This window comes from Triticum aestivum, chromosome 3B, assembly GCF_018294505.1.
Source record: "Triticum aestivum cultivar Chinese Spring chromosome 3B, IWGSC CS RefSeq v2.1, whole genome shotgun sequence".
Lineage (NCBI taxonomy): Eukaryota > Viridiplantae > Streptophyta > Magnoliopsida > Poales > Poaceae > Triticum > Triticum aestivum.
Genome location: NC_057801.1, coordinates 698,279,383 through 698,297,402, shown reverse-complemented (window position 1 = coordinate 698,297,402; position 18,020 = coordinate 698,279,383). Strand labels below are relative to the sequence as shown.

The 18,020-nt window shown below is 44.5% G+C and overlaps 1 protein-coding gene and 2 non-coding genes across 7 annotated transcripts; 2 read left to right on the top strand and 1 right to left on the bottom strand.

The window, feature by feature from the left end:
* Nucleotides 1-4,390: 4,390 nt before the first annotated feature.
* TRNAY-GUA (transfer RNA tyrosine (anticodon GUA)) lies at nt 4,391-4,475 on the bottom strand. The gene is given in 2 exon segments: nt 4,391-4,426; nt 4,439-4,475. It is a non-coding gene; the product is annotated as a tRNA-Tyr (tRNA).
* A 3,050-nt stretch (nt 4,476-7,525) lies between these two features.
* TRNAV-CAC (transfer RNA valine (anticodon CAC)) lies at nt 7,526-7,599 on the top strand. The gene has a single exon. It is a non-coding gene; the product is annotated as a tRNA-Val (tRNA).
* Nucleotides 7,600-10,885: 3,286 nt separating this feature from the next.
* LOC123071835 (COBRA-like protein 1) lies at nt 10,886-17,403 on the top strand. Of its 5 annotated transcripts, none has more exons than XM_044495417.1 (9): nt 10,886-11,109; nt 12,588-14,862; nt 15,089-15,547; nt 15,633-15,789; nt 15,883-16,160; nt 16,239-16,533; nt 16,669-16,736; nt 16,818-17,012; nt 17,108-17,403. In XM_044495417.1, coding segments are annotated over exons 3-6 (720 nt in total). In that variant the 5' UTR covers nt 10,886-11,109; nt 12,588-14,862; nt 15,089-15,546; the 3' UTR covers nt 16,523-16,533; nt 16,669-16,736; nt 16,818-17,012; nt 17,108-17,403. The 5 variants fall into 5 exon arrangements, with proteins under 5 accessions (XP_044351352.1, XP_044351354.1, XP_044351351.1 ...); XM_044495419.1 differs by having other exon boundaries at nt 10,886-11,119; nt 14,783-14,862; XM_044495416.1 differs by having other exon boundaries at nt 10,886-11,119.
* The last annotated feature ends 617 nt before the right edge of the window (nt 17,404-18,020 follow it).

Here is an 18,020-nt window from a genome sequence, read left to right as displayed (position 1 = left end):
ATCAAGTTTTTATTATTCTACTATCTAGATCAATATATTTGAGAAAAGTGGATACAAAAGAAATATCCAGATGTTGACCAATTATCCCTATGAGAAAGGAGATATGCGAATTCAAACCACTAACATAACATAGGCCACAGGTAAACCACTGCCTCTCAGGCATCGCCGACGGGTTCTACCATACATGCCAACGATAGATAATGAATCAGCCTCCCACACATACACACAACTTACAACTGTTACCCGCAAAAAAAAAACTTACAACTGTCATTGTATCGTACTCTCCAAAGAGCGGCTCTTCTTAAAATTTCAAAATAAAAGGTACTAGTTGGAATCTCATTATAAGAATTCTTGTGGCTCCGGGAAATCCAGCTACATGAGAACCATCAACGGGAAGCTCTCCCTTTTTATCGTCCGACCTTTTTATTTTGAACTTAAGAATGCTGGTTTTAATGCTATGATTTGAACCTGCAATCTTCAGGTCATGAGCCTGATTAATCAACCATATAAAATACAATGTCAAAACTTATAAATACATTTAAGCCAGCACAAAAATCATTTTTAACTGAATCCACCGCCGCTCGTTTGTTGCCATCGCATCGACGGATGGAACGTGCCGAAAATAAAGGACACCACTAATGCACGAACCCTAGCTCTCAGGGGCAGCGAGTTGACATTCACTATAACTGGTTTATCGATTTGACTTGGTTTAGTGGTCAGAACGTTCATTGCAGTTGGTTTTCTATGCTCTGGACAACTAAATCCAATTCAAACGAGCGGAAAAAGGGGGCTATGCCCAGTTAGCTGCTTTTAACAAGTTGCAATTCACACACAAAAACTGGTACATGATAATAAAAAGGCAAAAAAAATAACAAGTACAAAAATGCGCAAAATTGTCATATAAAAATCATTTAAAATGCATAAATTTTGGAGGTATCCCCAAAATTGCAATATGAAACAATCTCAACGAAAAAAAAAGCACGGCAAATCTTTGTGTTGCGGGATGGCAATTCTACACATGGCAACTGTCAATGTTGTAGCATGGCAGTTCTCTACGCGGAAAGCATTGCCATGCTTTAATATCATGGCAAATTTTGTTTTACTTACTCAACAAATCATGTCAACTTTACCTTTTTGCCTTTTTTGACCTACATCCAACAAAAAAATGGCATGGGGAATTTTCTATAAAGGTGAAATTTCTAAAAACGCAATGATCTTTCAGAGATAACATGGCAAAAACTTTAGAAATTTGTTCTCTGAACTCATGTCAAATTTAGAAAATTATTTCACTAGAGTAATGGCAACTATCTATATGTACATGAAAAATCGTCCCATTCATGGAAAAATTAAGAAATTTGTTCTTTGACTCATGGAAAATTTATACAATCACATGGCAATTTTTTAAAATGTGTCCTAAATAATGGAAAATTTAGATAAATGTTCTATTGGTCACATGAAACTTTTAGGGATTTTTTCCTCTAAAAGCCTGGCAAAATTTGGAAAATGTATTAACCGGTCACATAAAATATCTCAAAAAAGTAATATTCGTAAATCAAAAGCAAGGTGAAAAAGAATGTAAGTATGTACAAGGAAAATTTAGAAGATTTCAATTCCCCAAAATGTGGCAAATTAAGAAAATTTGTAACTGTGACATGGCAAGTTTAAGATTTTTGTTGAACAAAACATGGCAAGTGTTTGGAAATTATGTAATGGTCACATGGCAAATTAATTGTATATCATGGGAAATTATATTATTTGTACATAAATTCTGAAAAATTATGGAAAATTGAAAACAAATGTACACATCATGGCAACTTTGCAAAATAGTTGTTTTATGAGAAATGACAATTCTTGTTTAAAGAATGCACTAGTCACATGTCAAAACCTTTTTTCTGTTTTCGTACATGATGGAAAATTAAAAAAAATTAATAGTGACATGGCAATTTTTTTGGAAATATGTAATGGACGAATAGCAAATTCAATTGTATATCATGGGCAACTATATTGTTATACATATGTTCTGAAAAATCATGGAAACGTGACAAATTTTGAAATATTTGTTCTACACATCATGGCAACTTTGGGGAAAAAATGTGTTGTAACACATGGCAACTTCAGAAAAAAAAATGTTTTGCAGTGATCACATGGTAGATTTAGATTTTGTGCGTGTTTTCGTACATGATGGAAAATTCATAAAATGTTGTGGTGTTTCACATGGCAAATAGAGTTTTTTTTTGTTTCCGAACATGATGAAAAATCATAAACTGTATGTGATGTTCACATGGCAAATTTAGAGTTTCTTGTTTTCGAACATGATGGAAAATCATAAACTATGTGTGTGATGTACACATGACAAATTCATGAAAAAAATGCTATCTACATCATAACAAATGAATTAATGGCCAACTCATCCCCGTCCATGATGGCAAATGAACCTAATAGTAACCATAGCTTAATAATTTAAGTTACCACAAACCATCTGAGCAAACTGCCATGTTTATGAATTGATGAAGCTAGACATCTATATTTTATTTTATTTTGAAAAGGAGGTTAGACCCCAAACCTTTGCATCATCATGATGCACACAGAGTACAAAACATAGACAATCATGACGGAACCATCACAAGATATGCGATAACACCTATGACTAAGTTAACTTCCTCCACCGCAACGCCTTTAAAAATGGATAAACGTCCATCAGGTGGACGCCCATGTCTTGGTGTGGATCTGGCCGCTGCCGCTCCACACCGACGCGAGTTGCACTTTAGCATCCACCATGCCACCGGAGTCGGTGCCCATGGCTAGATGTTGATGGGGAACCAATGCGCCCATTGCTCACCAACGCCGGGCTCTGCCTTTTGGCTCCTCAAACCTCATTGTGCGAGGGTTGATACCCTCACACCAAACAAAAATCCACTTTGCGATACCAATAAGCGTCACACACGACCACAAATACTGTAGATGCGCCATTGCGCCCCTTGATCTCATTATCACAGTCCTCGAGGTCCGCTACCCCCGCCGCAGTGACTAGCGGAGGTCGTCGTCCCTGTTGCCGTGACTACTCATGTAGATGTCGTTGACGATGATGTGTTCCACGTCGCCTCTGGGAATGCTGACACCACCAACACCGCCTCTATGTCACACCAGGATGACGACCCCGATGTACTAACACACAACACTGGAGCAGGCTCGCCAATATCTGCCCCGTCCCCGACCCCCCATGTACGGCGACCCCTGAAGCATCTGCATTGTTCCATGCCCCCCTTGCCCAAGGCCGGCCCATCCTTCGTCACCACTTCTTTATCCAGCGCACCGGTCTTGGCCGACTTTGATGTCTAGGCATGCGAACCCATCGAACCAATCTCCAGTGATCCATCTTGCTCGATCCGCGCTGGACTGATCGCCATAGTCATGGAAGTTGCCACCGCTGTGACATTGCCCATGGAGTAGCCGTCAGAAAACACATAGTAGACTTATTGTGTCATTGTCGATGACTTGAACATACCGTCCGTTGATCAACCTCGACAACCACAAAGTACCCAGTCGAGCCAACAAGGCAACCTAATCGGCCGACGTAGCAAGCCAAGCGGGCAGAAAGACTTGTTCCTAGCCGCAACACAGCGTGGAGACCCGGCTGGTGACGGCGCCATGGCCGAATCCTTCTTCTGTAATAAATGGGCCAGGAGGGTTTTTTCCTCATCCCCCGGCTGGTATCGATATGTCTCTATTGATGAGCTCAAAAAATTATTTCTTCCAGCCTCTGTGATGCACGCAACCTTTTTATGAGTGTTAAGTTTTTTCACCTATATCTATACCAATATAAAAAGAGCCAAAAGGGCAGATCCAATTAATCTCAACCATCAAATCATGTCAATCCAACGAACTAGACTGCTTCAACGAAATTACTCCACGTATGATTTTTGATGTACGATTCACGTCCGACCAAGTGATCCCACCATTGCCGTTGATGCATAGATTTGATCGGAGGGTGATTGAGCAGTGTTGTACAACTTCGTATAAGAATTCATTGTACGCCTAGCACTGCTCCTGTTTCAATGTTGAGCGCTCAACACGTTTAGCGTGCAATTAATTCCATGCCAAACATAATGCTAATTACATAATAACACGCAAATAATATCCTACTTAATATCCACATGCACTCAATATACTTCCAAATTAACGTGCATTGCACATACACATTGACTAGTATTTTTAAGTGTTCCATCACATGCCAAAGCATGGTTTTCAAAGTTCTTTTTATGGTATGGAGATTTTGGCCCAAAAGCAGACAGGGAGCCGCCCAAAAAAATCGTGGTACATCCCAATCAAGCGGCCCATGAATCGTCATAAGAAGGATCGAAAGAAAGAGGAAATGTAGACAAAAACAATTTCCGACCTGCCGGATTCGAACCAGCGACCTAAGGATTAACCTGCAACACTACAGTCCTCCGCTCTACCAACTGAGCTAAGGTCGGTTTGTGTTGAAATTAAATGATTAAGCTTTATATTCAGAAGAAGCTGTGACAAGGATCCGATCCGTACATAGGATGCACGATTTGTTTTTTTTTAACTTAAGATGCACGACTTGTTGATCAACAGTACTTGAGGAAGACAAAGAGTAAAGAAATGATTGGTGGTCTTCTTGGAATTACATGGGGAGCCCGGGGGGACATTGAGAAAACGAAATACATTAATTAGGAACCTAATCTACGTTTTGCGGGCCTACAGGAAGCCATAAGCCCATAAAACATGAGTACAGCATACAGCATGACTACCCCACCAGCTATGCTGCATGCAACGGAGGCAGACCGTGATTTTGACTGAATCTGTTCTCAGTCTAGAGGAGGATCTGTGGGTAGTCTGGTGGTAGAGGTGAAAAAGGAAAATCCTATTCTTACGTAAATTGAGGCAAAGACAATCACACAACATTAAAAGCAACTCTAGCAGACCCCGCAAAAATACGACCCGCAAAACGCGTTTGCGGTTTGACGAAGGTCGCGTTTGCGGGTCAAAGACATGCGCGGCCGAGCAAAACCCGTATCTAAACCTGCATATTTTGAAAAATATATTTTTGCGGGAGAAATTGCATAAACATAATTCATCACATACTACATAGTTCATTACATGATCAACAAACTACAAGCATAGCTATACTACATACTACGTCAAACTAGTACCAGGGGATCGGATCTGACGGCGGCGAGGTCCCGGCAAACTGGACGACGCCGTGGAGGAGCCGGACGCTCAATCCTCCTCACCGGAGCTGCACAGATCGACGTACTTCTCCACCTGCTCCGCGCGGATGCGGTGCCACTCGTCAGCCTTCTCGTTGGTGGCGACGTTGTCGGCGACTGCCTGCCGCCACTCGAGGGCTTCGAGCTCCTCGGCGTGGCGCCGGCGCTCCTCCTCCTCGCGCACGCTCCGCTCGGCGATGGCGGCGGCAACGGCGTCGAAGTCCGCGACAAAGTCCTCGGGCCCGACGACTCCGCGGCGGCCGAGCGGAGCGGGCTCCTCCTTCACCGGGACAAAGGCGAACGGCGCCGGTGGCTCCGGCTCCTCCTCCTCGTCCGACCACTCCCTCTTCACGGGGAGGAACCCCGCGGCGGCGGAGGAGGAGGATCCGGCGTAGGAAGACCTCGCGGAGGAGAAGGACGCGCGCCGGCGGTCGTACTCCTCCATCTCGCGGCGCTCGAAGCTCGCCGGCGGCGACAGCCCATGGTTGGTCCACTTCTGGGCGCCGCGCTTCCTCGCGCCGTCAGACCGGACGCGCCGCTCGCGCTTCGGGTCCCTCTCACGGCCGAATCTGCTGCCGGAGCCGCGTCCGGAGCTCCACATTCGCCCCCATATGGCGGCTGGAGGCGGGGCGGAGGGTCGCTGGCGGCGAGAAATTGGGAGAGGGGAAAGGGGAATCTGGTGGCTCGCGGCGGCGGAGGGATAGGATTTGGACCCGCAAAAGGGTCGTGGAACCGCACTTATAGTGCTCGTGGCATGCGGTTTGCGGGCTGGGGCAAAAAAATTTGCGGACCGGGCGAGTATGCGGGCTCTGTTCTGGCCGGAAAATTGGCCCGAGCCTATATACTCGCCGGAATTTTTGCGGAGCGAACATTTTGCGGGGTCTGGTAAAGTTGCTCTAACCGGCGCGAAAGGCGTGCGCGCCATCGGACCAGGTGATGGCGCCGTACGCGTACCCCTTGCTGGCCCCGGCGCCAGCGAAGCGCACCTCGACGTATTGCATTGCAGCAACTGCAGTCCAGGATCGCTGCGCGCGCGCAAGGTGGCCGGGAAGATCTTGGTGTGCGTCGCCACCGACTCGACGGTGTCGCGGCGGATAAGGAAGCTCGTCGCGGAGGACGCCGGGGCGAGGGGGCTGGTGTTGATCGACGACACAGGCATGGACGTGCCGCCCGACACCGGCATCTTCGCCTTCTCCATGGTGGGCGCCGACTTGGGCGCGCAAATACTCCACTACGTTAACTCTACCAAGTGAGTCACGGAATAAATGGTGTACTGATAGTCGAAAAATGGTGCATAGAAGGAAGTGAAGTGAACGAGAACAGCAGCCGCTGGGGCGACACCTTCACGGACAGGCCCGGCGGCGCCTCGACGGACGCCACATACGTCACGTCGGACTCGGACGGCCCCACGTTCGTGGCGGTGCGCGACACGGCGACAGGCTTCCCGTGAGGTCCTGCGAGGGCGCGCCGCGCGCGCGGGGGCTTGAGAATCTGGCGTCGCTCACGGCGTCGTCGATGGCCTTGAGCAGCGCCGAGCCCGGGCACACGTCCGTGGTGCACACCTTGTACGAGGCCACCCGTGCGGCCGGCGCGCCGCCCTTGGCCGGGCCCCGGGCCAGGCCGTAGTAGCGATCGATGGAGCGATTGATCTGATGCATGCAGCACGATCGAGGGGCCAATTTGTAGCCGGAGTTGTGCACCTGCCTCTTAATTTTTCTACTTTCTTTAACACAAATCCGATTCACCAGAGCTGTGACTGGTCTCACTCTCTCTTTCACTCTCCTTTTTCCTCTGGTGCGGCCGCTTTCCTCCTCACTTCCTTGCACTTGGCCTTACTGTTCCACACAGTGATTCCCATGCTCCCCTCTGAAGCCTTTTGTCCGTGCATGGCCAGATCTGACGAGTGAGCACCGTTGGACTCGATTGCTTGTTGGGCAGTGGTCGATGGTCAGCAAAATGGATAACTAAACAGTGACGGGTCGTAAAGTCGGCCAAGGATCCACCTTTAGTACTCCAGCCTGCATGGCGTCGATCTGACCGGATTGCTTGCTGCTTATTAGCTTTAGTACTCCCTCATCGCTCTAGTACAATGTTTCAGCAGTTTGGTTTCTCACCGCTCTAGTACTCTGCATATTAATTTTGTTTAAGCTTAAGACTTCAACTATCAATATTTGGTTACCTGTTTTAAGCCTTTAGCACCGCAAAGAAGTTTTCAAGGTGATCATCTGGTTTAAGCTTGTAAAAACCGTGTAAGCTACTAATAAATCTATACTTGAATCATGTCACAACTTGTCTGGGTGGTGTAGTTGGTTATCACGTTAGTCTCACACACTAAAGGTCCCCAGTTCGAACTTGGGCTTAGGCAAACTTTTTTTTGATATTTTCTTCAGTCGTCAGGTTTAGAACATTGAATTCCTCAAAGATGATCCGCATGAATTTGGTTGAACATTAATCCACTTAATCACAGTTAATCGGCTATATGCAATTATGAACCGTCAAAAAAAGTCAGAACAAAAAAGACTAAACCTGTGGTTGAGTTGATTAGGTGGACACAGTGGGAGGAGACATTTCCGTCGACGACGAGGCGCCTACGGTGACTTCGTAAATTTCAATATGATATGCCGGCTCAGTCTCTCGAAGGTGCTCATAGGGGTAGGGTGTGCGTGCGTGCGTTCATAGGGGTGAGTGTATGCGCGTGTATATGAGCGCTTGTGTCTGTACCGATGCTCAAAAAAAAACATTTGCCGCCACTAGTTTCGTTATTTTATCCTCCTGAATGCTCCCGGCATAAAAGGGACCAAGGAAGGATACAATCCATGTGTAAACGCTATTAAACTTTTTCATTAGTGCGTGCAAAATTATGTTAATGGGTTACGCAAGAATAGACTTGCTCAAATCATTCATGTTATACTCCTTTGATCCTAAATCTAATGCCTATGTTCTTGTAGAAAATAAATAGTCAGATGAAAGTGTCCTTCTACTCCCGAGCTCAAATGAGCTCGGCGAACAATAAAATAAAAAAAATGTACTTTTTTTATAACAAACATTGACAAAAGTTTTAAGTGCTTGCAAAAAATCGTCATGTAATCACATTCCTGTAAGACGTGGTAAAAAAAAGATCAATGCTCCAAAATGCTCTTGAAAGTAGCATTTTCAGAGTATTGATTTTTGTTTTTGCCACGCCTTCTAGGAATGTGATTCGATGACGATTTTTTGCAAGCACTTGAAACTTTTGTCAATATTTGTCACAAAAAATAATCAGATTTATATTTTTTATTTTATTGTTCATCCGAGCTCATTTGAGCTCGGGCTGAGAAACTTTGCGTTCATAGGGGTGAGTGTATGCGCGTGTATATGAGCGCTTGTGTCTGTACTGATGCTCAAAAAAAAACATTTGCCGCCACTAGTTTCGTTATTTTATCCTCCTGAATGCTCCCGGCATAAAAGGGACCAAGGAAGGATACAATCCATGTGTAAACGCTATTAAACTTTTTCATTAGTGCGTGCAAAATTATGTTAATGGGTTACGCGAGAATAGACTTGCTCAAATCATTCATGTTATACTCCTTTGATCCTAAATCTAATGCCTATGTTCTTGTAGAAAATAAATAGTCAGATGAAAGTGTCCTTCTACTCCCGAGCTCAAATGAGCTCGGCGAACAGTAAAATAAAAAAATGTACTTTTTTTATAACAAACATTGACAAAAGTTTTAAGTGCTTGCAAAAAATCGTCATGTAATCACATTCCTGTAAGACGTGGTAAAAAAAAGACCAATGCTCCAAAATGCTCTTGAAAGTAGCATTTTCAGAGTATTGATTTTTGTTTTTGCCACGCCTTCTAGGAATGTGATTCGATGACGATTTTTTGCAAGCACTTGAAACTTTTGTCAATATTTGTCACAAAAAATAATCAGATTTATATTTTTTATTTTATTGTTCATCCGAGCTCATTTGAGCTCGGGCTGAGAAACTTTGCGTCCATAGTCAGATTTTTTTGGGAGAATAGTCAGCCTTCCTCAGTACTTGACCCCTAATTAGTTGGTAACGACGTTAAAAAAAGACATGAATGCATGGTACCATTAAAAATTATATTAATAATGGTTTTGCAATATTTTTTTATTATGTTTTACTTGCATACTTCCTCCGTTTCAAAATAGATGATTCAACTTTATACTAACTTTAGTATAAAGTTGGGTCGTCTATTTTGAAATGGAGGGAGTACTTGTTTACTTAATTGCCGATATCATTTAATAACTACTCTCTTCGTTTAGAAATACTTGTCCTAAAATTTATTATATCTAGATTTATTTTAGTTATAGATACATCTATTTTATTCATTTTTAGGACAAGTATTTCTGGACAGAGGAAGTAGAAAAATACGGTTGTGCTGACAAACAACTCACCCTTTCTTCGTTCCTACGGAACGTGTGGCTACCCTGAGAGGCTGAGATACAGAACGAGTACGGCTGCTTCCCCACGGCTTTGTGTACCTCTGCACTGCAGCAAAAAGCCACGGGATTACAGATTGTTCAACGTAGTGGGTCTTGATTTGCAGAAGGCGCCGAGGAAAGCACACATCTGACCGCGCGGTGACCGAGCTTACAGATTGTTGAACATGCTGGGTCTTTGCATCGATCGAGATGAAAATCTTAGTTTCAGATAGATTCCTCGGGGGTGCGGCCATGATTCGCTAAGATTCTTGGTGCGCTAGCCAGCAGCAGCAGAGAAGATGGTGGCACTGGCGCCGGCCACACAGACGGCGTCGTTGTCACGGAGGGAATCGCGCGCCCCGCCCGTGTCCATGCCGCGCCACTTTACCTTCGCACGTCGTCGTCACCGGTGCATGTTACCGCTGCACAAGCCCACGCTCTTCTTCTTCCCCGAAGCTCGAGAGCCATGTCTGCGGTGCTCCTCTTCGCCATGGCCTGGATCATTGGTTCATCAGGTCGTGGTTGTTCCTACGTCTCGGTGTACTTCTTTTTCCTTACCGGGCCGGCTAAAATTTCGAGTAGACCCGTTACTTTTCCCCTCGCTGGCGGCACCGTCCGGTTTCTCTCTATTTTTGATTTTTTTTTCCTCGTCCTGTAGCTGCCATTGTCCCTTCCCCTTCTCATCTCTAGCACGCAACCGCGACCAGAGCTTCCCTCCTTTCTTCTTGCTGTTTAGGTGTACAGATGTGGTCGTGCTGTTCGTGTTTCCCTCCTTTCTTCTTGTTCATTAGCCCCACGGCCGCTGACTTGTGAGAATTCTCAGCATGATCTTTGTGTGCTCCCTTTCTTTTACACAGCTATGTTATGGAAAGAAGAACTAAGATTTTCTTTATGATGGCATTGCCACGATGGTTGAGAGGTGTGCTTTTTTCTTTGACGCATCTCCAATACTACCACTCTTTCATTCCCTCTCATGTTTCTCAACACTCAAGTTACCATTCTGTGTTCTGTGTTCTGTACTTTCAACTCCTAACTAGTAGTATCTGTAACCAAGATTCATTTGGCATGTGTGGGCTTTTGGATTTTTTGAAATTCAGCTGCTATGTATGCACGGGCCGTTCAGATTTTGTCTGGAGGTGTTTGGTTCTCAGCTGCAATTCGTCTTCGTTTGAACTTCTGGCTCTCCGATCTGATCTTTGCGCGGAGATTCGCGCTTGGAGTTGGTTTTTTTCATGCCGGGTGCGCTCTAGTTTCCGGGCCAGCCCGTTAGCTCGCTGCCTTTTCCACTTCTATTTTTAATTTTCCTTTTAATCTCTCCCCATTTCTCGTTAGGCGGCACTGAAAGGATGGGAGTCCTTGCGATTTCTTCTTCCTCCATGGCCAATCCGAGCTCTCCCTCTTCTCCATCTTCAACATTTCCACTCCAGTGGTTGTGATTTCGGTTGGTGTGTAGTGGTTTGTCCTTGTCTTCTCCCTTTCCCTGTTCAATTTTGGTGTTCCTGTCCCTTCCAGATCTCGTAGTTTGGCTCGATCCCCTGACGTTTGATGTGGATGAAGGTGCACGTATTTTGATTCCCCTGGTCCTTTTGTGGTGGATGTAGTGGTATGTGTTTGGATCCCCCAGGCGTTTTGATTCTGCTAGCACATTTGACGTAGATGTATGTGCAGATGGTTGATCGCCCTGGCCTTTTTTGTTGTTAGATGTAGTAGTGGGTGTTTGATTCCCCTGGGCGTCTAATTCCCCTTGCCCGTTTTGATGTAGATGTATGTCTAGAGGCTTGATTCCGCTGGAGTAGCAAATATGAGCTCTACCTCATTCTCCCATTGTCTCTGTGGATGCAGGCGTTTGATTCCTCTTGGCTAGGTTTTGATTTCAGTGTGGATTTGTGGTCTGTGTCGGTGGGGGTTGTGCTTCTTCATGTTGATTATTGTGATAATTCTTTCTGAAATTGTGATCTAGTTAAGTGGAGTGCAGGTAGTGTTTTAGCCAATTCTCCCCCCTCTGAACTCATCTATTTAGCCATCTATTTAGTTAAGTGAAGCAACCAAATCTCTTTGGATGTGTGTGTTTGCTGGCTTGCCTTCTTTTCTTTTGCTTAGTTAATGTGTCTTTCAGTTATTGTCTCTGTTCATGCTTATCTTTGCACAAATAGTTGTTGCAACGGGCTATTGGAACTTTAGATGCGCACACTATATTAGTTTGTTTAATGTTTAGCTTGGTGTTATGTAGTACCTGTTTGTTCACTACATTTGGAGTATGGTTCTGGCTCACACTGTATTTGTAATTCTACTATAAATTTGCACTATAAATCTATTGAAATTATACTGTTAATCCACTGCAATTACATGTAATTCTACCGTATTTTTACACTGTAATTCTATTGTAAATTGCACTGTAAAGCTACAATAAATTACAGTATTGATCTACTACAGTTACACCATAATTCTACAGTATTGTTTACTTTGTAATTCTGCTGTAAATTACACTGTAATTGAACTATAATATAATGTATTTTCACTGTTATTTAACTGTAAATCAATTGTAAATTACAATGTGATTCAAACTGTAAAACTGTGATCTTCTACTGTAATTGAACTGCAGAATGTTACACTCTAAATTACACTATAAGTTTTTTTACTCTTTTTCAACTCTTCCTTTTTGTCTGTCATGTAATCTGCTTATAGGATTAGTTTAATGGGTAGACTACGGAAGGTTCTCACCAGGACATTCCTGTAGTATCAACTTTTGAAACTCCAGATTCTTTCGATGAACCTTTTGTGCCCAACAACTTTGTGGTTTATGATTCATATGAGTTGTCGTCGGTAGTTATTCTTGTCTATTTTTTTGTTATTTTCCTCATTTGTTTTAGTTCTTTGTTTTAGTTCATTTTAATTTGTTTATTGGCTGTCTCTTTTTATGCAGGAACTATTTGTAGATGATGGCAACTTTTAGAAAGCTCTACTGAAGTTCTATATGAATCATTTGCGTGCTATTTGTTTACTTGAAGTCCTTGCATTTTTATTTTGTTTTTCTTTACTTATGCCTTTTCCACCTTCCTTTGGTTTACAGTCCTCTTCATTCATTTGTTATTTTTTTCAGAAAGTAAAATGTTTGAAATGAAAGCTTTCATGTGCTGGTACAAAGAATGTGGTTAGTTGCATCAAATTCTTTTCATATCGTACTAGTCACTTCTTTTTTTAGGAATTTACTTTAGTGTTACCTATGTACTTAGACTAGTACTGTTTATAATCATCTTCCACAGTAATCTACCTTAGTTTTTTATTTGTTTTCCCTTCTTGTTTCATTTAGAGACATAAGAGATATAGTGATTTCCCTGTTTGTTCAACCTTTACTAGATATTCTGGGAAGTTCTTTTATGTGGTGTTGTTGATGGCTGTATAAGCTTCGACGGCGCTTCCCGATCGTTGGAGGTGGTAGTTAGGCGTGTCGTCACGGAGGGTAGAGCTTGGCAGCAGGCGAGCCTGTTGAAGGGTGAAGTAGATAGCACGTTTGAACTTCTCGTGGGGTGGGCGGGCAGTGAGTAGTCCGGTATTCCGCGTTCTGTAGGTGGAGCGGTGGGTTGTATGCGTTGTGTTGATGTTGATGTAGCGTTTAACTCTATGTAACATCAACGGTGGTCGGGATTCTTCCCCCCTTCTTCTATACAAGATGATACGCACACTCGTGCGTATTCGAGAAAGAATGTTATTCAGAGATATGGGATGGAGTGTGTTCTTCAAATCTTCATTTTGTCAGAACTGAGGTCCCTGAAAGGCTTGTCAAATGGATTGCTACTAGGTTTGATGTATATTGCATTCATTTTTAGAACCTTTTTTGGAGTTTACTGCTTAACTTGCAGTTTCACTAAAAGTGTAACTTCAGGGGCAATCGACACTGTAAATTCAGGTCAATTACAATTTGAGTGCATTTGCTGTGTAATTTGAGGGATTTTACGTTATAAATTTAGGGAAATTACTACTATTATTCATGTGCAACATTCAGTGTATTTCGCAGGGCAATTACTATGCAAATCATAGAGAAATTACATTGTAATTCGTGTGCAACTCACTGTAAGTCGCACGGCAGTTACAACGTACTTTTTAGGGCAATTTTATTTGGTTTGTCTTTGTTTTATTGGTTTGTCTTTGTCGAGTAACATTATTTTTCTAGATAGTTTTGGGGTTTTGTCAATGTTAGATAGCACTCTCTTACTGTGAAAATTGCAAATCTACAAATTCACCGTAAAACTGTAAATATACTACTGTTATTCAATTGATTTACTACTGTAAATTACAAATAAGGCTGACAAACTTACACTAATTTACAGTGGTAATCTACAGTTCTTACAGTGGTAATATGCAGCAGTTTTTTTTAATAATTTTGAAGGTGTACTCATGCAATCACAGTGTAATTTTGCTCTTTTGTTAGTTTGCAAGAGTCAGCGTTTATCTTGGGTTGCAACTGTTAGCGGTCATTTTCTCTGCTTATCAGTATTTTTCACTGTAATTCTTACTGGATTTTTTAGTGTAATTACTCTATCTTATCATTTGAATTTACACAGTAATTCATAGTGGATTTTTTAGTGTTTTTTACTCTATCTTGATCAGTGATTTTACACTATAAATCTTAGTGGAATTGTAGTGTAATTACTTATATTATCAGTGAATTTACACTATAAATCATAGTGGAATTTAAGTGTGATGTTAACTGTAATTTTTAGTGTGCTTTTGGTCTTTTGTTGGTTTGCTAGAGCTATGGTTTGTCTTGGATTCCACATGCTAGTCTTTCATATGCTTATTCATTTAAATTTTTATTTCTTACTGTTTTGATCTCTCCCTGGTTATTGATATGAGGTATTTCTTCAGCTGTTCCTGCATCTTCAAAGGACTGTAGTCAACTTCCATGTTAGGCTCCACCTCTGTATAAACACCTCCCAAATGTCCTCTCTTTTTTTTCCTACCTCTGTAAGACCAGAACTGTTTTTTGTTTTCAACTGTGTAAGACGAGAAATTGTGAGGACATCCAACCTTGATCCTCTGTCTGACCAAGTTAACATTTTTACTGAGAGCCACGAAAGCATTTTTACTTTTTACCTTTTCCTCTGCTGTTTTTTGCAGGAGCCTACGACCCCCTTGATCCAACGGGCAACATCACAATCAGATGGGATGTGAGGAGCTGGGTTCCAGATAGCTATGTGGTAAGGATGAATCACTTGTTGAACAACAATAATCCCTCTACAATTCCACATTATGAAATATACGTAATGTACAGCAATGACTGCTCAGGCATGAGACTGTACCTTTCCATTGCTTGAACTCTCCATCAGCCAGCTATATTTCGAGTTCAACAGCCAGTGCAATAAATGTTTATCCTCTTCCCAGTTACTCTACTTTCCAAATGCTGACATGATGTAATTTCTCCAGGCTGAGGTTTCACTATTCAACTATCAGCAGTACCGCCACTTCAGCCACCGGGATGGAAGCTCGGGTGGGTGTGGTCAAAGAAGGAGGTAATCTGGTATGTGCAAGGTGGACAGGCTACAGAGCAAGGTGATTGCTCCAAATTCAAAGAGATTATCCCTCACAGCTGCAAGGTGAACCCGGAGATAGTCGACCTGCTTCCCGGGGCACCTTCCAATAGGCAGAGGGCCAACTGCTGCAAAGGAGGAGTCCTCAGCTCACTGGCACAGTACCCTGCTAATGCTGTGGCCTCCTTTGAGGTTGCAGTTGGTCGATCAGGGACCACAACCAAGACCTTGGAATTGCCTGTGAATTTCACTCTGAAGGCCCCTGGTCCAGGGTATACCTGTGGACCTGCAACCAAGTTAGATGAACCTACAAAGTTCACTACACCAGATGGAAGGAGGAAAACTCAAGCCCACAGTAAGCCATTGTCTAATTTCTTGATGCATGTAAAGAATATCTCAGTAACTAGCATGCATATCAGACTGTTTGTTTTATTTTGCAGTGACATGGACTGTGACTTGCACGTACTCGCCGTTTCGTGCTCTGAGATCTACATGCTGTTTATCTCTGTCAGCATTTTACAGCGACGTGCCTGTTACCTGCCCCAAATGCTCATGTGGCTGCCAAGATAACATTACAAAACCAGGAATCTGCGTAGAGTAAGTTACATTTGACATAACCCAAATAATAAACTAGAACGAAGAGCCAGCTTATTGTTTAGTTATCTAACAGTGGGTGCTACACATTTTTAGGGGAAACTCACCTTATCTTGGTTCTGTCATGAATGGTCAAGACAAGAACGGCTTGGCACCTCTGGTCCAATGCACTACTCATATGTGCCCAATAAGAGTTCATTGGCATGTGAAGGCTAACTACAAGGAGTACTGGAGAGCCAAGATCACAGTGACAAACTTCAACTACCGGATGAATTACTCGCAGTGGAACCTAGTAGCTCAGCACCCTAATTTCAACAGCTTGACTAGCATTACCAGCTTCAACTACACAGCTCTGAACCCTTATGGACTTATAAGTGAGCACCTCATCCCTGGACACTTGATATTCCTTGTGTGAATGTTTTTTCGGCTATTGACAAATCCTCTTATCGCAGATGACACCGCTCTGTTATGGGGCATCAGGCACTACAATGATTATCTCTTGACTGCTGGACCTGATGGATATGTTCAATCTGAGCTACTATTCCGGAAGGACCCGTCAACTTTCACCTTGCGGGCAGGATGGGCCTTTCCAAGAAGAGTGTACTTCAATGGCGACAAGTGTGTGATGCCACCTCCAGATGCGTACCCGTGGCTGCCAAACACATCCACGAAATCAACCGTATCAGTTATCGTCCCATTGGTTCTTTGGATATTGCTAGCTAATCCCTACTTCTGAGAAGAATGAAGGTGCATTAATAAGACATGCTTCTAGTCTAGTTTTCATGGCTGACTTTTTTACACCTTGTTTATGAAACTCTGCACTGGAATCATTTCATTCGGCCCTCAACCAAGTAATTAGTACCCTGTTAAACTTTCCTGCAGAATGCAAGTCACTGACACCCTGATGCATGTAAACGGTGCCCTCGTAGGCCCCCAGCGCAGCCCCCAGCGTAAGTGTATTGTTTATTTCCTGCTTTCGGGCGCGCATGGGTGCTCCTTCTTTGCTGATATCTGATTGCTGGTTTGTGCAGGGGCAGAGCAGCCTCACCAGGAGGGCCCGGAGGCCGCTCCCGAAGTGTCATCTGCTTCCACTACACCGCCAAGGGAGGATTCCCCGGCAAGGGAGTGTTCTCCGGCAAGGGAAAATTCTCCGGCAAGGGGTAGTCCTCCGGCAAGGGACAGCACCAACGATCCTCCGGTGATCTCGACCGCAGATCTTAGCATAGGTAATGTTTTTGCCTGAGAACTTCCCTTGTGTTCTTCTTCTGATTTTCTTTTTTTGAATGTTCGCTTGATTTCTCTCCCTTTTTTCGTTCGCCAGATCCATCTGCCACAGAGCCGATGGAAATTGAGGTCGCCGACGAGGAGAACGCGCGCAGCAGTGTTGACGACGCCGTCACCACCGAAGGAGAGGCCGGCGCTGATGATCCTGCTGGCGAAGAGGCCGCCAAGGCTGCCGCCGCAGAAGCCGGCGAGGGATCTGGCGATCGCACTGATGGCCCTGAGGCCGCAGGAGCGCCAGGCGCTACGCCGACCGCTGATCCCTCCGCCGCTGCTGCAGCGCCAGGCTTCGAAGAGCCCCAGCCCGGCGCCTATCTGAAGGCCGGCGACGGCATCTTCATCAAGCTCCTCTGGGCTTCAAGCTCCAGGGCGCCGGTCGAAGGAGAGATGCTGGACGGAGAAGTACTTGCCTCCGCTGGGCTGAAGCTGGTTGACGCGCCAAGCAGCAGCAGCGACGAGCCTGAGGAGGAGCGGCTGCTGCGGAAGCTGTTGTCACTCTACCGCGCCTGACAAGCCAAGCTGGTGTCCCGCGAAGCACTTGTCGCGAAGGCGGGAGTTGACATTGAGAAGCGCGCGGAGGAGCTCCGGGGCCTTAAGGAGGAAGCTCTCCGGTCCTTGGCGGAGGAGCGGGAGCAACTTCTCGAGGAGCGGAAAGCCTTCCTCCTCGAGAAGGCTGAAGCTGAAGAGAAGCAACGGCTTGTCGCCGAAAACTTATTTGCGCAGGAAGGAGAGTTGGCGCAGCGCAAGGTCAATCTTGACAGCCACGAAGAGGAGCTTGCCGCGCGCGATCAAGCAATTGGCGGGGCTCTCAAGGAGGCAAAGGATGCTGCCGCAGCTGCCGAGGCCGCCAAGAAGGAGCTGGAGACAAAGGTGGCGCAGCTGGAAGCCGATCTTCGGGCGAGCGGCGAGGAGCTTGCCGCGCTCAAGCGTAAGCGCGAGAAGGACGCTGCCGC

Excerpts from the sequence above, each read along its gene's own strand:
- LOC123071835 (XM_044495417.1), top strand. Across the intron at positions 15,790-15,882 it reads AAACCAGGAATCTGCGTAGA|GGGAAACTCACCTTATCTTG; the intron begins GTAAGTTACATT and ends ACACATTTTTAG. Across the intron at positions 16,161-16,238 it reads GAACCCTTATGGACTTATAA|ATGACACCGCTCTGTTATGG; the intron begins GTGAGCACCTCA and ends CTCTTATCGCAG.